Source organism: Sus scrofa, chromosome 16 (assembly GCF_000003025.6).
Source record: "Sus scrofa isolate TJ Tabasco breed Duroc chromosome 16, Sscrofa11.1, whole genome shotgun sequence".
NCBI lineage: Eukaryota > Metazoa > Chordata > Mammalia > Artiodactyla > Suidae > Sus > Sus scrofa.
In genome coordinates, this window is record NC_010458.4 from 44,050,213 (window position 1) to 44,074,208 (window position 23,996).

Below are 23,996 nucleotides of genomic sequence, written 5' to 3' on the forward strand. Positions count from 1 at the left end.
GACCCTTATCCTGGGAACCTCAATATGCCGCAGGTATGGACCTAAAAAGACAAAAAATTAATAATAATAAAAAAGGAATTAAAGTGTTTCCAATCTTCCGTCACCCAATAAAACCTTTATTTGCCTCTGTGGAAAAGATTTATTCCATAAATACTATTAAAATACTCAATAATTTACCTTAAATAACAAGTTATCTTCTGATTTTATTTGATTTTATTATTTTTTTATTTTTTAGGGCTGCACCCCATGGCATATGGAAGTTCCCAGGCTAGGGGTCGAATCAGACCTGCAGCTGCTAACCTACACCAAAGCAATGGCAGATCAGAGCCAAGCCTGCAACCTACACTTCATCTCATGGCAACGCTGGATTCTTAACCCACTGAGCAGCACTAGGGATCAAACCAGAATCCTCATGGATACTAGTTGGGGTTATCAACACCGAGCCACAATGAGAACTCCTGATTTTAAAAGTTATACATGTTACTCATGAAAAATTTGGAAAACAGCGAAAATGAAAACGAAAACAAATCTCACCTACAATCCTTGCCTAGATACTTTTTGGCAACACTATTACATTTTTTGGTATGAATTAGACTTACACAATTTAATCATCCGGGTTTTATCCTCTAACAATAATTTGTGAGCATTTCATAAAGTCCTTTGATGGTGTTCAACACAGTATTTTGTAAAGCTGCATTTTCCCCCATCATATGGATACAATGTAAAAAAAGTGTATTTAATCCTATTTTATTGAATAACTAGATTACTTCTTTTCAATAAATATAATGTGATGATACAATATTTCTGCACATGTACCTTTTTGTGTGTGTATTGAAATATATAATAAACATGTAAAAATTTATCAGAAAATTTACATTTGATCCTATCTAAAACAATTTCATATGTGAATACCTACATAAATGTCTTCTCTAAAACTTACCTTTTTCTTTTTAACACTTCTATCAGGCAGAGGAAAATGGTCTTCTAGAAACTCACCCAAGGTAACCAAGAGTTTCTCCTTATATTCTTTTATATCACGCATTTTCGTTTTCAACTCATTAAAGACTCTAAAAAATGGTTTTAAAAATTTAAGACAATTATTTCACTGATAAAACACTTAAGTATATATAACTGGTTACTCATAAAATTGACCAAAATCCTTATCCAAACTTCATTTGCTTAAACCAAATAACTAGCTTTATGAGAAAGTCTCTATTTAACAGTAGGAACACTGAAAGTCAAATTATTCATAAAAGATTTTGTTACCTAACTTTGGCAAAAGTCAAGGTAAGGCTCACAATTTCTGGTAATATTTACCTTCTTTTCATTTATCTATTTCATGTAACATTAAAAAAGAAAATAATTTCCTCTATTTTGAAAACCTAGAACACAAAATCAATACCTTGATTCAGAAAATGTCACGACCTGCTGTTTCAATTCACTGTGTACTACATTAAGAGATTCCAATATCTGTTGCTGTTCATCCAGCCATTTTTGCTCCCTTTAAACATGGGAAAACAAAATAAACAATAGTCAAATAAAACACTAATGCCAATTCAATATATCTCAACCAACAATTAATGGTAATTATAATATAAATATACCTTTCCAAATCTTCTTTTAACTTTTCATTCTTTGACTTAATAGTAGATAGTACCAATTCAAGATCATGTCTCAATTTTTGGAACTAGAACAAAATAATTAAAATCAATTGCTCAGTCTTTAATTTATGAACAGTCACATCTCTGAATGTCAGTGAAATTTACATGTTGTCTAGGATATACAGCCAGAAATCAGAGTCTAGCAGAAAGTCTTTGAAAGCATAATATAGAGCAAGTACTAAGCTCTTTGTAATATTTCATTGCAAAATTTAAAAATATCAGAGTTCCCATTGTGGCTCAGCGGTAATGAACCTGACTAATATCCATGAGGACGTGGGTTCGATCCCTGACCTTGCTCAGTGGGTTAAGGATCTGGTGTGGTGGTGAGCTGCAGTGTGGGTGCCGCAGGTGCGGCCCTAAAACAACAACAACAAAAATAATAAAAGAAATAAAAAATAAATATATAAGAGCTCATTTTCGGTTTTTTGTTTTTTTAACAGCTGCACCCACAGCATATGGAATTTCCTGGTCCAGGGACTGAATATGACCTGCAGCTGCAGCAATGCAGGATTCTTTAACTCACTACACTGGGCCAGGGATTAAAACCATGCCTCTGAGGTGAGCTGAACTGCTGCAGTCAGATTCTTAACCCACTGTTGTCATAGCAGGAACTCCTAAAAATATAAGCGGTTTCGAGCAATAAGTTTTATTTTCATACTGAAAGGCAATTTAATGGTGAATTTTCAGTAATCAGGCATATTAGATTTCATTTCTAAAAAGACTATACAAAACAGACACAAATGAGTATCGCTCATTTAACAAACATCTATTGATCAGTTGTTGACTACCGGGTGTTGTTGAAGGAGTCCAGGATGCAAAGGTGAACAGAACAAAGAGGGGAATCCAAACAAACAAATTCATAAGTTCAGAAAAGTATAAGCACCAAGAAGTAAAAATAGGTCAAAATGAGAGTACAGAAATGAGGAGCAGGGATGGCTCTTTCAGGTCGTATGATATGGAAGGAGCTCTCAGATAAGGTTAACTAACAGTTTAGCACCAAAGACAGAAGGCAAAAAGAATGTTTTAGCAAAGGCAGTTTTAAATACAAAGGACCTGAGGCAAAAATATGCTGGAAGTATTTAAGGAACATAAAAGTGGACGGTGTGGCTATAGGGGATTACAATAAACTGAACTTTTTCTAGTAAATACACAATTAGTCCAAGGAAATGAGAAGAGAGGAAAACAGAAACGGAGAAAAGGTATGACAAGTAAAGAAAAATCAAGTATGTAGATTTTAATGCAACCATATTGCTCTTACATTAAATATCATCCAATGAGATTAAAGTAAAAATCAATAATAGAAAGGCACCTGCAAAAATGTACAAATATTTGGATACTTCAGGACTTTCCTGTGGCTCACAACAAATATTTGGATACTTCAAAATAATCTATGGGTCATGTGCAGGGAAATCTACTCAATATTCTGTGATAACCTATATGGGAATGGATATATACATATGCATAATTGAATCACTTTACAGTATAAGACAACATTGTAAATCAACCATACTTCAAAAAAAGTTTTAAATAAAACAAATACTTCATGAGTCAAAGACACAATCAATAGGAAAATAAATTATTATGAACTGCCCGAAAATAAAAACAGAATTAAATTTTCTAGGATAAAGCAAAAGAAGTACTCAGATGAGAATTTACATCACTAACAGCCTATGTTAGAAAAAAGAAAACTCTCAGTCACTTCTCAGCCTTTTGGCTAAGATCAAGTGCAGAAAAAAGAAAGCCCTCAAATTAATGACCTCTGCTTCCACGAAACTAGAAAAAGAGAAAATAAAACCAAAACTAAGCTGAAGAAAAAATGATAAAAAATTCAAATCAATGAAACAGAAAAACAAAAAGAAAAATAGAAAACTGATGAAACCCAAAGCCAATTCTTTGAGAAGGTTAATTACCCACACTAATTAAAGGACCTCAAAGGATGCAAATTACCAACATCAGGAATGAGGGAGGTAGCATTACCACAAACATTAAAAGAGTAATGGGAAAATGCTATCAACAATTTTATGTCAAAAAACTTGACAAATTAGATGACATGAACAAACTCTTTGAAAGTCATAAACTACCAAAGCTCATTCAGAGAAAAATAGAAAACATGACTAGCTGTAAAGAAACTGAATTTTTAGTTTAACATCCTCCCCACAAACACACACACACAAAACAGGCTCAGATGGCTTTACCTATAAATTCTAACCAACATTTAAGGAATAAGTAATACTGATTCTATACAAATTCTTTTGAAGAGAAAGTACCTCTGAAATCATTCTATAAGCCTAGTATTTGTACAGATACTAAAGCCCGAAAAAGATGTCACAAGAAAAGCGCAGACCAGTATCTCTCAAAAAAAACAGACACATAAATCTTAATAAAATTTTAGCAAATTAAATCCATCAATAAATTAAAAAGATCCATACATTACAGAAATGTGGGGTTTTTCTTAGGAACAAAGTTAATTAACAGTTGAAATCAGTTTTGAAATATCAGTGACATTTACTGTACCGACAAACTAAAAAGAAAAAATTCATCTTCTCAAAGAATTCAGAAGTAATAAGTGACAAAATTCAGTATTAATTCATAATCTCAAAAAGATTTCATAAATGCTAGTAAAAGGTAATTTTCTCAACTTCATTAATGGCATCTATGAAAAACCTACTATCTCAATTAATGGTATAAAGGAGCAAAAGCTATCCACTAAGACCAGGAACAAGGCAAAAATTCATTCTCCTCACCTTTATTCAATATTTTATTAAATATTCTAGGAAAGTACAATAAGCCAAGAAAAAGACATAAAAAGCATTCAGATGGAAAGGAGTAAGTAAAACTGCCTTTGCTCTCAGATGGCATGACTAGCTTTATAGAAAATGCTAAAGAATCTATAAAAAAGCTACTAGAATAAAGTGGTTTATCATGCTCACTAGATATAAGATCAATATACAAATATCAATTTATTTGTATGCACCAGCACTAGATAATCGGAAATTGAAATATTAAAAGAACACCGTTTTAGGAGTTCCCGCCATGCAGCGGAAACGAATGCAACTAGGAACTATGAGGTTGTGGGTTTGATCCCTGGCCTGGCCCAGTAGGTTAAGATACCGCATTGTGGTGAGCTGTGATGTAGGTCACAGATGCCACTCGGATCTGGCGTTGCTGTGGTTCTGGTGTAGGGCAGCAGCAACAGCTCCAATTAGACCCCTAACCTCCATATGCCGTGGGTGGAGTCCTAACAAAAAAAAAAGAATACCATTTCAATAGCATCAAAAACATGAAATGCTTAAGGAATGAATGTGACAAAACATATACAGACCTGTACACTTCTATTATAATTTATGTTTTTTTTGAATTACAAATTAATATTGAATTTTGTCACTTATTCTTTCTGAATTCATTGAGATGATCAAATGCTTTTTATCTTTAGTCTGTTGATCAAAACATTGGTGAGATAAATTCCTAAAAAAACAAATAAATGGAGACCTAAGTAAAGGCAGAGATCATACGGTGCTCATGGATCTGGATTGAGACTCAATACACAGGAGATGTCACTTCTCCTCAATATAAACTATAAACTCAGGGCAATCTTGGTCAAAATTCCAGTTAGCATATTTATGAGATAGAATGGCAAGCCAATTCTTATTTATATGAAAATATGAAACAATTTTAGTAAAGAACAAAATGAACTCATACAACTTAATTTCAAGACATTACAAAGCTTCAGTAAACAAAACAACATATTATTCACCTAAAGAGAGAAAAAACACAGAAAAAAGAAAAACATCCACAACATAGATGGTGAACAAATGGAAAGTCTAGAAATAGAGCCATATATGTGTGATCAATTTTCAATACATGTGTAAAGGAAATTCAAAAGAAAAAAGATTTTTTTCAATAATTTGCACTATAACAATTAGTATCCATATAAAAAAATAAACCTTTATCAATGATTTATTCCACATGTAAATATTAAGTGGATCACAGATATAAATATGAAACTTGAAACATTAAAATTTCTAAAAAAAAAAAAAAAAAAGGGCAAGAAAATCGTTGTGACCTTAGATTGAGCAAGTATTTCTTATATTTGAACACAAACCTTAAAAGAAAACTTGATAAAATGGAGTTAACCAAACTAGAAAAGAAAACTCTTCAAAAGACACTTGTTAAAGAATAAAAAGACGTGCAGGAAAGAGTTAACTCAGCAGACTAAGGCTGCACAAATTCTGCACATTATGAGGAAGGACCTATCTTTAGGAGTGGTCCTTGGTAGATTCCTAGAGCAGCAGTTCTTTTTTTTTTTTTTTGTAGAATAAAGTTTAATTACAATTATAAAAACGTAGCACTGGATTTGTACTATTAACATATGTACAGTTCAGTGCAACAGGAAAAGCAGCACCCCTCTGCCACCATCCCAGTCTGGCAAAGCAAGAGCTTCCAGACACCAGGGTGGTAGGATGGTAGCCAAAGGGTCTGGCAGGAACAGAAGATGAGGCAGGGTTCCAGGCACAGAACCATGGAATATTCAATGAAATCATGGAATATTCTTTCTGATTAAGGTGTTTTTTTATGGCTGGAGCCTTGCTAATTAGTACCAGTTTGATTAGAGAGTTCATTCTAACTATGTGATTCATGGTGAATGCATTTTTGCTCTGGGAGGCTGGCATCTGAGTAGCTAGGGTCAGTCACAGAGGCCCTGCATGCACAGTGACTAACTCCTGAAACCCTGGACAACAAGGGTCAGGTAATTTTCCTATTTGACAATACTTTGTACATATTGTCACACACAGTTGTAGGGAGAAGTAAATGCACCTATGCAAGTCTACTAGGAAAAGACTCCCATAAAGCTTGGCTCATATGTGTTTTCCCTTGTCTCATTTTAATTTGTGTCCTCTCACAATAAACCATAGCCATGAATATAATAGCTCTTTTATCCTGTCAGTCCATCTAGTGGATCACTGAATCTGAGAGTGGTCTTGGGGGAAACCTCAACACAGTTGGCATCAGAGTGGGATCTGCTATAATGACCTGGCTGCTCAAACATGGTGAAAGCGCTCTTTGGGAAAAGAGGATGATGAGGCAGGGGATGATGAATCACTGATGCCTGATGGCTACTGAGTCAACTAAGGTATAAGATAATAGCTGCGGAGTTCCCGCCGTGGCGCAGTGGTTAACGAATCCGACTAGGAACCATGAGGTTGCGGGTTCAGTCCCTGCCCTTGCTTAGTGGGTTAACGATTTGGCGTTGCCGTGAGCTGTGGTGTAGGTTGCAGACACGGCTCGGATCCCGCGTTGCTGTGGCTCTGGCGTAGGCCTGTGGCTACAGCTCCGATTCCACCCCTAATCTGGGAACCTCCATATGCCGCGGGAGCGGCCCAAGAAATAGCTAAAAAAAAAAAGACAAAAAAAGATAATAGCTGCACTGTGATCAATTACTATAGGTAGAAATTACCAATGAAATTTAGAAGTAACAAAAAAATTCTCATAAAGTTGGCTCACTGGATGCATAAGAGAATGAAAAATAATGAGAAACAAGCTAAATATTCAAACTTTTTGTTATTTTTATCTGTAACATTTAAAATGAAAGTAGTGTTGAGGCAGACCCTGCCACTGCAACAAGTCTGGATTTTGGCCAGTCCAAACTACAGTTATTAGCATAAGGGCTGCTACCAAAGGGAAAATAATGATGGATTATCATGCTATGTATTGTTTTAAATTCACGATATTAAAAATAATGTGAACCTTTACAATGTGGAGAAGACTCATTATCTTTCATTTTGGGAAAATGGTCATGTATTATTTACTATTTCTTCCCTTCCATTTTTTTTTCTACTTTGAAATTTCTGCTGATCATATGCTATACTTCTGAGTTGATACTTGGGTGTTCTTAACCTCCATGATTCTAATTTTCTTTTTTTCCCCCTTCCTAATCTACTTTCTAGATTTCTAAGACTATAATTACCAATCTTTTTCTATTTATTTCAGCTATCATGTTTTCATTTAGAAGGGCTTTCTTATTCTCTGATTGCTCCGTTCTGAAAAATAACAGCTTTATTGAGACGTAACTAACATACCACACAATTCATCCATTTAAAGGATATAATTCAATAATTTTAGTATATTTATAGAGAAGTACAAACATCAGCACAATCAATTTTAGGTCATTCTTATCATCCCAAAAGGAAACTTGGTAGCAGTATCGAGTAGTATCTAATAGTCACTCACTATTTCCTCTCCAATCACCCACTCTTAATCACCAAATAACAATCTACTTTCTATCTTTATACATTTGCCTATTATGGACATTTCATATAAATGAAATCGTATAATATGTGATCCTTTGTGAATGGATTATTTCATTTAGCATAATGTTTTCAAGGAATATACATATTATAGAGCTTATATAAGTATTTCTTTTTATTGACAACTAATATGCCACTGTATAGTTATATCACATTTTATTTATCCTTTCATCAGTTGATGCACATTGGGTTGTTTTCTCTTTCTGGTCATTAAGAAAAATATTGCCATGAACATTCTACACGTAAGTTTTTGCATGGCCACACACACGTATTTTCATTTCTCTTCGGTATATACCTAAGAGTGAAACTGCTGGTTCAAATAGTAATTCTTTCACCTTTTGAGAAACTATTAGACCATTTTCTGAAGTGGCTGCATCCTTTTACAATCCCACTAGCAGTGTAGAAGAAAGTGTTTTAATCTCTCATCTTTACCAACACCTGTTATTATCTGTTTTGTGATTACAGCCATTCTAGAGAATGTAAAAAATGGTACTTTTTTTTTAAGTTGGCATTCTGTTACTTTGAGGACTCAAAAATTTTTTTTAACTCTCCAAAGATATTTTATTAAATTCTCTTTGTTCCTTGAATTGTCTCTATATCCTGAGGTTCATCATGTCAATTGTTTTGGGTTTCTGCCTTTCCATTTGTAGGTATTTAAAAATGTCAATGATCATTAGCTAACCATTTACATTTTTTTAACTTAAAAGTATAGCAAATGTACAATATTGTATGTTACAGGTATATAATACAGTGATTTACAAGTTTTATAGATTATATTCTCTTTATACTTAGTATAAAATATTGACTATATTCTGCTATACAAAATAGCATTGTAGCTTAATTTATACCTAACTGCTTGTACCTTTTAATTGCCTCTGATTGCCCCTCCCTCCCCCTCTTCCCATGGATAACCACTAGTTCTCTATAACTGTGAGTTCTGCTTCCTTTTATTATAATAACTAGTTTGTTGTATTTTTTAGAGCCCACATTTAAGTGATACTATACAGTGATATCATATCATTTCTCTGATTTCTTTCACTTAGCATAACCCTCTCCAAGTCCATTCATGGTTCTATAAAGGCAAAATTTCATTCTTTCTTACGGCTGAGTAGTGTTCTATTATTTATATATACCACATCTTTTTTATCCATTCATTTGTTAGACACTTAGGTAGCTTCATATCTTAACATCTATAAATAATGCTGCTATGAACATTAAGGTGCATGTATCTTTTTGACTTAGTGATTTTGGTTTTTGTGGATATAGACCCAGGAGTAGAATTTCTGAGTCAAATGGGAGTTCTATTTTTAGTTTTTTGAGAAACTGTTTTCCACAAAGGCTACACCAATTTACTTTTCCACCAACTTTCCCACCAAGTGTAAGGTGGTATCACAGCGCGGTTTTGATCTGCATTTCCCTGATGATCATCAACATGTGAACCTTTTCATGTGCCTGCTGGCAATCTGCATGCCGCTTTGGGAAAAGGTCTGTTCAAGTCTCCTGTCTACTTTTTAATCAGCTTGGTTTTTTGTTTTTGTTTTTTTTTTTTTGATGTTCAGTTGTACGAGCTGTTTATCTATGTTGGATATTAACCCTGTCTCAGTCTATATCATTTGCAAATGTTTTCTCCCATTCAGTAGGTTGTCTTCTCATTTTGTTGATGGTTTCCTTCCCTGGGAAAAATCTTTTAAGTTTAATTAGGTCCCAATTATATTTTTGCTTTTATTTCCTCTGTTTTAGGAAACAGATCCAAAAAAATATTGCTCTGATTTATGTTAGAGTATTTTGCCTATATTTTCCCTAGGCGTTTTATGGTTTCCAGTCTTACATTTAGGTCTTTCATCCACTTTATATATGGTGTTAGAGAATGATCTTATTTCACTCTTGTACAGGTAGCTGTCCAGTTTTTCCAGCACCAGTTATTGAAGACAGTGTCTTTTCCTTAAGCTTCCTTTGTCATAGATTAACTGACCATAAGTGCATGGGTTTATTTACAGGCTCTCGCTTCTGTTCTTCCATCTGTGTCGGTTTTGTGCCAGTACCACATGTCTTGATGACTGAAGCTTTGTAGTATAGTCTGAAGGCAGAGAGTGTGATTCTTCCAGCTTTGTTCTTTCTTAAAATTGCTTTGGCTATTTGGGGTCTTTTGTGTTTCCATACAAATTTTAAAATTATTTGTTCTGGTTGTGTGAAAAATGCCGCTGGTACTGTGATAGGGATCACAATGAATCTGTAGATTGCCTTGGGTAATATGGTAATGATACTGAGTCTTTCAATCTAAGAAGATGGTAAATCTTTCTATCTGTTTGTGTCATCTTCAATTTCTTTCATCAGCGTCGTACAATTTTCTAAGTACAGAAAACCTTCTAAGGTGGGTTATTCCTAGGTATTTTATTATTTTTGATGTGATGGTAAATGTGATTATTTCCTTAATTTCTCTTTCTGATGGTTTGCTATTAATGTACATGAATGCAATATATTTCTGTATATTAATTTTGTATCTTGCATCTTTACCAAATTCACTAATGAGCTCCAGCAGTTTTGGGGTAGTGCCTTTAGGATTTTCTATATACACCATCATGTCATCTACAAACAGTGACAATCTTACTTCTTTTATTTCTGTTTCTTGTCTGATTGCTGTGATTAGGAACTCCAATATAATGTTGAATAAAAGTTGGCCATTTACATTTAAAGCTCAAAAACAAAATGTTTATAAACAGACCTTTTTGAGCTACAGCCATCCTGCTTTTCACTGGGAAGCTCCATACATTAATACTTAGAGACTTTATTTTTCCTAGGGCCGTTTAAAAATTCCAAAGATTATTTTACCTCCAGCCTGAGACTACTTTTATACCAGACTGTAGGGCTCCTGGAAATAGATCGGGGAAGGAGTTGGCAGTTCCACCACTCAGTATAGAGATGTTAACTTGAGCTTCCAGACTTCTGACCTCACGCTACCCCTACTATACACCCAACCTGGACTCTGAGTCCAGAGCCTCAATAGCTTAATGTCTCGATACCATATTTCTCTAGTTTTCAGGTATGTGAGTAAAAGTTAATTGCTTGATTACAAAATAAAGCGAGAGAGAGGTCTAGTAGCCTGTTCTTACTTTAAAGCAATCTTCTTATTTTAGCTCCATACTTGACTCTTGAATTCTGAAGTACCAGGTTCCTTAAAATCCAAAGCCATTCTGTAGGGTAGATAATCTACTTGTCTTTCTTATTTCTGCCTTAGGAACACAGATACTTATCTATGTCCATGCTCTACAAAATTCTCCATTGCTTCTATCATCTCTCCTATACTTTGAACTAGTAAACTGACACTTTACAAATATCTTTACTGACTTCTTTTTCTTTTAAGGGACACACCCACAGCACATGGGAGTTCCCCAGCTAGGGGTCAAATTGGAGCTGCAGCTGTCAGCCTACACCACAGCCACAGCAATGCCATACCCGAACCATGTCTGTGACCTACACTGCAGCTCACTGCAACACCAGATTATTAACCCACTGAGGAAGGCCAGGAATTAAACCTGTTTCCTCCTGGATACTAGTCAGGTTCATTATCACTGAGCCACATGTGAACTCTTTTATTGACATTTATGTTAAGCTTTGAGGAGGACAGATGTATGTGATGATCATTTAACGATGCTTAACTTTTTATTATGAAGCATTTAATCAACAGAAAATTAAATACAAGGTTTACACACAGTATTCAAAACTTAAATCCTCTCAAATATTCTTTGCAATAAAACATAGTTAATACAGTTTTAAAGTGGTTTCATTGTACTTGCTATGCAAAGAACTTATCCAATTTACTTATAGTTATAAATTATTTTGGGTTGCTCCAAATTCATTAAGTGACTTACCTCTTCTTTTCCCAATGTTACCAGAACTTCTTCATTCAATGGAATCACTATAGGAACAAAATAAACCAAAATTTTAGATATGCTTAGTTAATCATAAAATAGCAACAATGTGATTTTGTGGTTTCTAAAATATCCCTTTCCCTTTCCATTTATATATTACAGAATATTTTATAAGATATGTACAGTTTTTATGAAATTCCTTTTATTTAATATCGTTACATATATACCCAACTCATATATAATTTTAGACAGATGTGATATTTATGCATTTTGTTTTTGGTGCCTTTTTCTTTTCTTATTCTATTGTCCCAACCATCAAAAACAAAAACAAAATTAATAATATACAGTGTGTTCCTTAAATATTTCCCTCTGTGGTGATTTGATTCTATACATACATACACATATACATTAGTACACACATACTTGAACATATACCTACAATGGTTATTAATTTTGCTGACCAGGGTCATTGCTGGTTTTACAAGAATGGGATCATATCATATACCTTAGATCTTCTGCTCATTTTTTTTCCTTTTTAGGGCCACACCTGCAACATATGGAATTTCCCAGGCTAGGGGTCAAATTGGAGTTACAGCTGCCGGCCTATGCCACAGCCACAGCAATGCAAGATCCGAGCCACATCTGTTACCTACACAACTCATGGCAATGCGAGATCCTTAACCCATTGATCAAGGCCAGGGATTGAACCCACATCCTCATGGATCTTAGTCAGGTTCATTACCGCTGAGCCACAACAGAAACGCCTCATATACCTTATTCTCATTTTCACAAAACCCAAGAAAATCCTATCTATTCATCTGGTATAAGTCCTTTCACAATTCTACACCACTGCATGATATTCCACATGGTGAATATACCATATGTATTGATTTCATTATTGGTTGAGAACTAACTTGGTATCTAGTATTTAGCTTCACACATAAGAAAAAGATTCAGGAAATATTCTTTTATTTATGTCTTTATATATTGGTGCTTTCATTTCTGTGGGATAGATTCCAAGAAATTTAATTTCACAGAAGGAAATGTGAATTTTGAATTTTGAAACAGAATGTTAGATGCTTTTTTAAAAATTTTTGAGGAGCAATGAAAAAGAAACAGCAAAAGATATTATAAACTCTGCTAAAATTTTTGCCAGCTTAATGAGTATAACCTAATATTTCATTTCAATTTTGTACAGCAAAATCAAATCTTTTTTAAAAATTTTTTTTATTGTTATTTCCCCAACACAATTTTTTTTCTACTGTATAGCATGGTGTATACATGTAAAATCAAATCTTTATACTTTAAAAAGTTCAACTTTTTTTTTTTTTTTTTTTTTTGGCCACACGCATGGCAAATGGAAGTTCCAAGACCAGGGACTAAAATCTAAGCCACAGCTGTGACCTGCACCACTGCTGTAACAATACCAGATTCTTAACCCACTGCATCATAGTGAGAACTCCAGAAGAGTTCAACTCATACTTAGAAAAGTAAAGTTTATCTTTCCAAATAAAGTGCTATTTAAAATTTCTCAAATGATATGCTGCTGAAAACTTTCCAAGTCATTTTGCCACTATAGAGGGTTTCTAACAGGAAAAAGCTATGTGCTTCATAAGCCCTGTAATAGAACTAATTATAGGCAGCCCTAGGATAGCTATACAATGAAAAGGATTCTAAGAACATAAAGTTAAAAATCTCCCTCTTGCTGAGTTGACCAAAAGTAGCAGTTCAATGTTCATTCACACAATTATTTCAACCAATATAACATGGCAGGCACTAAGAATATAAAGATTTAAAAAAATCTTTCCAGTGGGGTAGCTTATGAAATTTGCAACCCTATAAGGTGGGTATTTGACCAACAGTGTATTTTATGTTAACAGCATAAGGTGTGTATGTAAGGAATGATGATAATAAGAAAAATAAAAATTAAAAATTTCCAGACATACAGCATCAAAAAGAATAAAATATTTAAGAGTAAATTTATTTTATGAGGCAAAAAACTTGTATGCTGAAAACCACAAAATGCCAAAAGAAACTAAAGGCAGGCCAGCATTCAGGAAAAAAAAATCTCATGTTCAAGGATTAAGACTTAGTATTATTACAATGTAAATACCACCCAAAACGATGCACAGATTCAATGTAATTGCTATCAAAATACTAATAACATTTGGTATTTTGGTGGGTTTTTTGCCACACCAGCTGCATTTGAAAATTCCTGGGCCAGGGATCAAACTTGCAATACAGCAGCAACCCAAGCCATTGCAGTGACATTGCCAGACTCCTTAACCTGCTGCACCACAAAAGAACTCCCCAATGATATTTTTTAGAAATAGAAAATGATGTTTGTAGAAATAGAAAAATCCATCCTAAAATTCACGTGGACTCTCAAGGGACTCCAAACAGCCAAAATAATCTTGAAAAAGAACAAAGGTAGAGGTCTCACACTTCCTAATTTCAACTTGCTACAAAGCTACAATAATCAAAACAATGTGCTACTGGCACAGAGGCAGACATATAGATCAACACAATAGAATAGAGAGGCCAGAAATAAAAATCCTCACTGTACAATCAGTTGACTTTTGAGAAGGGTACAAGACAATGCAATGAGGGAGAGAAGAGTTTCCTCAATAAATGGTACTGGGAAAGCTAGATAATACACATGCAAAACAACAAAGCAGAACCCTCAGTTTTAACTTTGAAAATTTCTATAATTAACTTTTAAAAATCTTGATCAAGATGTAAAAAGTCTATAATAATAAACTAGTGGATTGGTGATAAAGGCCTAAAGTAAATCTGTGGCATAAGGCTCAATATTTAATGACTAGCTATATGTGAAATAGGAAAAATCTTGAATAATTTAGAAAGACTTATATAGATCAAAGAGATTCTATTCAATGGGTCAGGGAATGGAGATCAGTTCACAAGTCTGAAACATCTGTAGAATTATTTGGAAAAGAAGTCTAGAAGTTAGACAAATACATATGTGATATTATGGAGAATCCTGTTTTGGAGATACAGATTTCAAAGTTGTTATGGAAACTGTGTAACTTCTGCCTATCCTCCCATCCTCTCCCACCCCACCCAAATTTGTATTTTGATGTCCTGATCTACAATACATCCAAATATGACTGTATTGGGAATGGATCTTTAAAGAGATAATTAAGTTAAAATGAGGTCTTCAGGGTGGGTTCTAGGCCTTATGAATGGCGTGCTTAAACAAAACAGAAAATAGATGAATGACCACGTGAAGATACAGGAAGAAGATGGCAATCTATTAGCCAAGAGGCCTCAGAAGAAACCAAACCTGCTAACACCTTGATCTTGTACTTCTAGCTTCCAGAACTGTAAGAAAATAAACTTCTGTTGTTTAAGCAACTGAGTCCATGTAGCCCTAGCAAACTGATATAAAAATCATTCATACAGATATAACATATAACAACAGAGCAGAAAATATAATGTTGAAAAGGCATACAGAGTAAGAAGCAAAAAGAACTAAACACAGTCAACTGGAGAAAACCAACATTTTAACACCAGAGTATTGAGCAAGCAATACTTGAGATGCTCAGTATAATGCTAGAAGAGATAATAAGATAAGAGTTTAACGCAAATTAGAATCACAATTACATATACATACCTATCAGAAGTACTGAAATTAAAGACTACTAGGTGGTGGGGAAGACATAAAACAATTATAGACACTGTTATGAATATAGTAGTTTAAATTAAGAATGCAGATAAAATTGTTTAGGAAGAGAATATGCGGAAAAGAATCCCAATAATTGGAATAGAGAATGGGAAGGAAATTTAGACAGGAAGTTGGGGTGGGGGGTGCCTATAAGAAAGGAGACAGAGGGGCAGGAGAAGGGAGACATATATGAAAAAAGAGGTTTCAATCCATATGGAAGATTAAATATAGACATATATTGGCACAAAGAAATGCAGGCTTTCGTAACAGAAAAACATCTCCTAGTTGAGTATTCTAACTATGAATTTTTAAGCCAACTTCTATTTCTCAGCTAAAGGCAAAAATATAATTGGCCTCAGTTGGACAGGTCAAAGGCAACTTAAAATCTATGTGGCTCTTATGTTAGTAAGTATCTAAAATAATTTTATTTTTTCCATGAGGTAAGTTTCATTTATTAAGAAACAATTTACAGTTTCTACTAAGCATATAAAACAATGACTATGAGGAAAAGATGATAGCTATAATTAAGGCTCCATAATCAAGATTACCATACTCTAATGTGAGACAAATACATTCATCTATAATAATAAATAAGCATAAAATGTGTTTAAAAAATAAAAGAAAAACAAGGTGACTTCTAATAGCAATGGAATTTAGGCAATTTCAAGAAGGCTAAATGGATCTTGAATTCTTGTGATCATTAAATTAATTCACCATTAATTTGTTTACAAAAATATAAACCTAAAAATAAGAATCTTACTTTCAGGAGTTTCTTTCTGCCATTGACTGAGTTCAGCAGTCAAACATTTCACTTGCATAATTAATAAAGACAGCTATTTAAAAAAAAGAATAAAACAAAGTCATTTCTTATGGAATATTCACATCTACTCATAGATGAAAGTGTAGACAGTCTTAATACTTTAACACAAGAAGTTCCTTACATAAATGGCTAATAATCATCTAAACTATAAAAAATTATCATTCTCAACAGAATTTTGCTGTAAACCACACTAATTATAGCTCATAAATTTCCATAATACCAGTGATTCAGTATTAAAAAGATCAATTCTAGCTTTAGCATTTGACCTAAAAGAACCATATTTCCCAAGGAAACTAAATGATTATTTATTGTATAATGTTTTTGCAAATACAATATTGTTTTACACTGCACAACAGAACACTATTTATTGATGGATATAACATTTTTTACAAAAGATGGTTTAATATTTAAAGATCTGGGGTAGTAGGAACTTCCAAAAGAGGCAAATTTGTTTTCTTCTTATTCTCCCCAATTTATTATTACTATAATGCTCATAGCTCTTTATGTTCTCATACTGTTATAATCAACTGAAGACATTTTTCCTTTTGATGCTCACATGACACCAACTTTGGACAGAAGGAATGACTTCAATTGGTTCCTATGTCTCCTGACATGCTCCCACCACTTTTGGAAAACTTTCATTGTAATCATTTGATATTTAACTTCATTCTTAGGATTTTTTTTATCAATAAAACATTTAAAAATTTTTATACAGTCAAATAAATCTAAGTTTTCTTTCAATGTCTAGATTTCTATTAACAGCCAAGACATTTTCCTCTGTCCCTACTTAGATTGCCTAGTCTCTGACTTTTAAGATTTTCAAAGCAATCCAACTAGAATTTGTGTTTATATAATGAAAGCCAGAAGTCCAATTTTATTTAATTAATTTATTTATTTTTTGCCCTTCAGAGCTGTACTTGTAGCACATGGAGGTTCCCAGGCTAGGGGTCTAATCTGAGCTACAGCAGCTGGCCTACGCCACAGCCACAGCAATGGGGGATCCAAGCTATGTCTGCAACCTACACCACAGCTCATGGCAACGCCGGATCCTTAACTCACTGATGGTTTCTAGTCGGATTCGTTTCCACTGTGCCACGACGGGAACTCCCCTAGAAGTCCAATTTTATTTTCTCCCAGATGAATATCTAGTTGTGCCACTATCATTTATTAACTACTTCATCCCTTTCCCATAGACTAGAATTATCATGTTTGTCATATTTTAAATTCTTAATCTGTTGCACTGATCCACTGGTATATTTCTAAGCCAATTCCATAGGTCTTTGATTAAGACAGATATCTTAATCTGTTTTTTAAGCTTAGGGTAAAATCAGTTAAGATTCCACACTGTGAAATAACTGTGGCTACTGCAGCAGAAAACAAAACAGGAAAGCCTGTTCTAATTTTTAAGAAGGTATCATAATACCAGCTAACAAGCAATTCACTCGAAGTTGAATGTATGTATAGTTGTTAATAATAATTTATTTATAATAGCTTATTCAAAAAGATTTTAGAGTACTTCTCTTAAATCAGAAAGAATAATTTTTCTAAAATCATTAAGCATATGGGCAATAAAAAGCTACTACGCTTGGCATAAATATAGATGGATACACTTCTTATCTAAAACACAACAAATTCTACTTCCCTACTTTTAGGAATAACAAAAGGATTCATACCTGAGCATTTGAATCAGTGAGTGTCTCAGTTCCAACAAGCGATAACTTGTTCTGACACTTGATTTAAAAAGTAAAGAAAAACAAGTCACACAGTATACTATAACCCACAGATAATTCCCTTCCCATGTCGTTTTATACTAGTCAATGTAATATTCACCTAAAGCAATATACAAATAGCTGATGTAAGAGAAGAGTTTGTTTAAAGCCCTTACTTCCTAAGCAAGAGAGTCAGGAAGGCAGCCAAACTAGTCCCAAAGCGAATACAACAAAAGTAAAAATGGATGCTAGACTCAACACAGAATGAAAACTGAGCTTAAGGGAATTCCTACTGTAGCACAACAGCATCAGCAGTGTCTTGGGAGGGCTGGAACAGGATTGATCCCCTGCCCTGCACAGTAGGTTAAGGATCTGATGTTACTGCAGGAGCTTAGGTAGCAACTACAGCTTGGACCTGATCCCTGGCCAGGGAATGCCATATGCCATGGGGCAGCCAAAAAAATAAAAAAATAAATAAAAATAAAAATAAAGGCAAAAGAATAACGAACTTAAGAAAAACAAAAACAGGTGTTCCCATTGTGGCTCAGCAAGTTAGGATTCTGACTATATCCATGAGGATGTGGGTTCAATCCCTGGCCTCACTCAGATGCAGCTTGATCTTGCTTTGCTGTGGTATAGGCTGGCAGCTGCCGCTCCAATTCAACCCCTACCCCATGAACTTCCTAAAAAGGAAAAAAAGAAAAGGAGTTCTGATGTGGCCCAGTGGAAATGAACCCAACTAGGAACCATGAGATTGTGGGTTCAATCCCTCGCCTCACTCAGTGGGTCAAGGATCTGGTGTTGCTGTGAGCTATGGTGTAGGTTGCAGATGTGGCACTGCTGTGGCTGTGGCGTAGGTCGGCAGCTACAGCTCCAATTAGACCCCTGGCCTGGGAAACTCCACATGCGACAGGTACAGCCCTAAAAAAAAAAAAAAAAAAAAAAAGAGGTAAGAAGACAGAAGACAGTTGGTCAAGATCATAAGAAAATAAATCATTCAGGAGACACCATTACTGTGCCATTAAAAAATATATGTAACAACTGTTAACAGTGATCTGAGTAAAAATGTGGGCAATTTAAATTTTATTTGTATTTATGTCTAGCTGCAGTATCTTTAGGTCAAAAAATTTTTTTTATTTTTAAATTCAAATTTCTATACTGAAAACATTTCAAAAGCAAAAGAAAAAAGATTATATAAATTATTTGAAAATACACTAGTAATAGAGTACCAAGAAACATTTAAAAAAATGTTTTAAAAGAATAAAAGAGAAAAAAAAAACTCACTAACCTGCCTTAATCAGAAACTTTAGTGGGAAGAATAGGATGCAAAAATGTCTGTGGTTTACATCACATATTACACTAGGTAAAGTAAAACAAATTTTTACCAGCATACTATATAACATAGAAGTGAGTCTACCACATTAGCTCAGAAAATATAAATGCATTTTCAAAATATATTGAAATGTATTTACATTTCTTTTGTTGTTGTTTTTTTGGTTTTTTTTTGTCTTTTGTCTTTTTTGGGTCATACCCATGGCATATGGAGGTTTCCAGGCTAGGAGTCTAATCGGAGCTACAACTGTCAGCCTACACCACAGGCACAGCAATGCCAGATCTGAGCCACATCTGCAACCTACATCAGAGCTCACAGCAACACCACAGGCACAGCAATGCCAGATCTGAGCCACATCTGCAACCTATACCACAGCTCATGGCAACACCAGATCCTTAACACTGGCAAGGCCAGGGATTGAACCTGCAACCTCATGGTTCCTAGTCGGATTCATTAAACCACTAAGCCATGACGAGAACTCCTATTTACATTTTCAACCACAACATTTTCTAAATTAATTCCTATTTTCACTCAAACTCTGTGACTATGTGTTATCCCCCTTTCTATGCACTACTGTAGGAAATAACCAGTCAATGGCCCAAACCAGGAAGCTGAAGCTATTTGTAATTTCCCCTCCCCATTTCACAACAATTAATTTCCAAGTCCTTCTGGTCTAACCTCCTTAATATCTCTTGAATTCATCCTTCTATCTGCAATGGTAAGACTTAGTCCTTCAGTACTTCTTACCAGAACTACTATTAGAGCCTCATGAACACTCTTTCTATCTGTAGTCTCTCTTCTGCATTAGATCTTCTTCAAAAGTACCAATTATTTTTCTCAAACTACATATCTCATGTCACTTCATGTTTATAATCCTTTAATGGTGCCCCATAATATCCACCCCACAAAATCCTTCATGTGATTGCCCCAATTACCTCCCCCATCTCACTCCATGACTCCTTCTTCTCCTAATTTACATTTGATACTATTCTACCTGGAGTGCTCTAGACTCTCCCAACATTGTATGTTTTGTATTTTCTGCTATGTATACCTCTCTCTTTAACTGGCTTTACCCTTTAGAAATGAATTCGGTTATTTCCTCTTTTAGAAAACTATCTTTGACCCCTTTAGTCCAGGCTCAGTATCCTAAGTAGAATCTTCAAACTTCAACACACAGCTTCTAATATAAGATGCTATTGTCCCCATTAGATGATAGTCTCCTTATAGACAGGGACTGCCATAATTTTTTCTCTTTCTACAACTCATCTAGTGCAAACCTTCCTTAAATGAATGCTTATAGGTCTAAAAATATATAAATATTTATCATATAATACACTGGCTTTCAGGAACAAGCATAATTATTTCTTTGCTAAGTTTATTACTGAAATTGAATTCAATCTTATAGTATTAATTGGTATATTACTTTTATCTCTTGATACTTACTTCTTCCATATCTTTCCACATTTCTTCACATTTTTTAATGAGTTCTTCTTCAGCATCTGTAACATCTTCCACATCTGTGGTACTATCTGGATCTAGATCTTGCTGATTCACTGACATGTGCCTTGTAATTTTCTTAGCCTTATAAGAGAAACTAAAGTAAAAATTATTCATTTAATAATTTTTAACTATTAACTGCCAGATATTCACCTAAGAGCTAAAGAGGAAACTGTGAAAAAAATAAGCAAAAATCCCTCCAACTATGAAGCTTACAATGTAGTTGAGGAAAACAGTAAGCTAAAATGACTTAAATAAATATAAATAAATAAGTTATAAATAAAATAAAAATACTTCTAAAATATACAGTGTTATATATTAAATAATTTATAAGTACTATGAAGAAAAGCAAGACAAGGAAGAAACCACAGGGAGTGCTAAGACTGGGACAATTTAATTTTACATAAGGTGGTTATATTAGGTCAATGAGAAGTTGACAACTTAGCAAAAACATGAAGAAGAGAAGGAAGGTGTGTAGGTATTCAGGGAAAGAGAGATAATAAAGGTGAGATTATGTGGGCTTTGTAGGCCATTTTAAGGTTTTAAACAGAGAAATGCCATGATTTGAATTATTATTATTTTGCTTTTTATTTTATTTATTTTTTTTTATTTTTTTTATTTTTTTGTCTTTTTGCCATTTCTTGGGCTGCTCCCGCGGCATATGGAGGTTCCCAGGCTAGGGGTCGAATCGGAGCTGTAGCCACAGGCCTACGCCAGAGCCACAGCAACGCGGGATCCGAGCCGCGTCTGCAACCTACACCACAGCTCACAGCAACGCCGGATCATTAACCCACTGAGCAAGGGCAGGGACCGAACCCGCAACCTCATGGTTCCTAGTCGGATTCGTTAACCACTGCGCCATGATGGGAACTCCTATTTTGCTTTTTAGAGCCACATCTGCAACATATGGAAGTTCCCAGGCTAAGGGTCGAATTGGAGCCATGGCCACAGCAATGCAGGATCCAGGCCACATCTGTGACCTACATACACCACAGATCACTGGGCAACACTGGGTCCTTAGCCCATTGAGGGATTGAACCCACAATCTCATGGATATTAGTAAGGTTCATAACCCACTGAGCCACAAGGGGAACTCCTGTACTACATTTTAACATTATAATAACTCAAACTACAGCCAGTAAGGAGAGAACCAGGAAAACCAGTTAGAAAGCCTACTATAGAATGATACAAGTAAGATAGAGACTAGGATACAAAATGTCCAGTTCTAAATATATTTCCAAGACAGAGCCAAAAGGATTTCCTAAGAGTCTGTATGTAGAGCAGCAAAGAAAGATGAATCAATTCTTATTTTAAAAGTTTGGGCCTAAGCAACTAGAAAGATGGAGATGCTAGTTTCTGAGATGGGAAAGATGGTAGAAGAGACAGATTCAGCAAGAATCTGAGGGAGTGTAGGATGTGTTAATTTAAGGTGTCTATTAGTGGAACTGCTATTTAGGCAACTGGATATACATGTTTGGAGTTCATGGGAAAGTTTCAGACTAGAATTTGAGAGTCATTCCCATACGCATATTTAAAGCCACAAGTCTGGGTGAGATCAAAAAAGCAAGACTGTACAGAAAGAAATGAGAAGAGTTCCAGACCTGGAGAGATTGAGATGAGGAAAAAACCACTTTAATACTCTGAGGAGTGACCAATAAGGCAAAAGGAAAAACAAGAGTATGATATCCTGAAATCTAAGATAAGTATTCAAAGGAGTGATGAATTATCAAATACTAATGGTAGATCAAATAAGATAAAAACAGAGAATTTACAATTCACTTGGCAATATGGATAGGGGACTGCATTTTTCCAAAAATAGCAATATTTTAGGTTGTTGTGCTCCATCTAGAGGCAAAGACTGTTTATCCGCCCCTTGAATCTGAATATAACTTTCTACTTTTATGAACAGAATGCAACAGAAGTGAAGTCACATGACTTCTAAGACTAAGTCGTGAAAGGCTTACATCTTGAAATATTCACCCTTGCAACCCAGCCACAATGCTATAAGGAAGCACAAACTAGAACCTGGAGAAGCTCACACAGAAAGGAACTAGCCAGAAGCAAGCATCAACCACCAGACACACATATGAACCAATTTTCTGATAATCAGTCTTCAGTTTTTGAGTGTTCTAGACAAAAACTCACACACCGTGGAGCTGAGACAAGCTGTCCCTGCTGTGTGATGTCTGAATTCTCAATGCAAAGAGTGACTAAGCCTAATAAATGGTTGTTTTATACCTCTCAATTTTAGATTAATTTGTCACACAATTTCATTAAAGTAATGGAGGTCATTGCTAACCTTCATAAAAGCAGTTTTAGTAGGATGGTAGAAGTGAAACCTGTCTAGAGTGGATTCAAGAGAGACTATAAGGCAAGGAACTGGACATATCCAGTATATACATTTTCAAGAATTTTTTATTTAGAGGAAAGGACAAATGAGTACCAGCAGGAGGGAGATTTGGGATGGAGAGAGTTTGGGTTTTGTTTGGATGCACAAGTTCCCAGACCAGGGATCAAACTTGAGCCACAGCAGTGACAATGCCAGGTCCTTAACCACTAGGTCACCAGGGAATTCCTGTTGTTGTTGTTTTTTAAGATGGGAGAAAATACAGCTTCTTTATATGATACAATAAGAGAAGGAAACATTTATGATGCAGAAGAGGAAGGAGAGGAAAAAGAATTGGATCCAATACACAAGTAGACGGAGTTGGCTCCAGATAGATGCATGTACAGTTCATTTTAATGGGAAGGTAGGGAGAATATTGGGGCACAGATACAGGCAGGTGAAGAAATGTGTTGGTAGGAGCTTGTGGAAGTTCTATGTGGACTGTTTCTCCTTTATTAATGAAATGGTAACTAAGGATATCAGCTATGAATAAAGACGGGGAAAAAGCACTGGAGGTTTAAGAACAGAAAAAAAAAGTTAAAATAGATTCACAAGGGATTGAGAGAGAGTAAAATAATAAGATTACTGGGTGGCATTAAAGGCCCACTTAAGATTAGTAGTCATGAATTTAAACTGAAAGAAGAACATGGTTGTGTGTTTTCCTCTATAGTGTAGCAACATTTGTCCAGACAGAGACAAAATGAAAGAATGACAAAGTCTTTCAGGTATTA

At 34.8% G+C, this 23,996-nt stretch overlaps 1 protein-coding gene across 7 annotated transcripts in view; it reads right to left on the minus strand.

The window, feature by feature from the left end:
* Positions 1–23,996, minus strand: part of CENPK (centromere protein K) — a 71,893-nt gene that overhangs the window by 41,540 nt on the left and 6,357 nt on the right. For 6 of the 7 annotated variants that reach the window (XR_002339607.1, XM_021076785.1, XM_021076786.1 and 3 more), the window contains exons 2-8: positions 20,826–20,976; positions 18,014–18,070; positions 16,281–16,353; positions 11,836–11,882; positions 1,605–1,687; positions 1,403–1,501; positions 941–1,067 (exon numbers count right to left, since the gene is read on the minus strand). Coding sequence is in view for 6 of the 7 variants with exons in the window: in XM_021076785.1 (XP_020932444.1) it covers positions 941–1,067; positions 1,403–1,501; positions 1,605–1,687; positions 11,836–11,882; positions 16,281–16,353; positions 18,014–18,070; positions 20,826–20,942 (603 nt within the window). In the remaining variant the exon portion in view is untranslated. The remainder of the gene's footprint in view (positions 1–940; positions 1,068–1,402; positions 1,502–1,604; positions 1,688–11,835; positions 11,883–16,280; positions 16,354–18,013; positions 18,071–20,825; positions 20,977–23,996) is intronic. The other variant, XM_005672481.3, reaches the window with a different exon arrangement.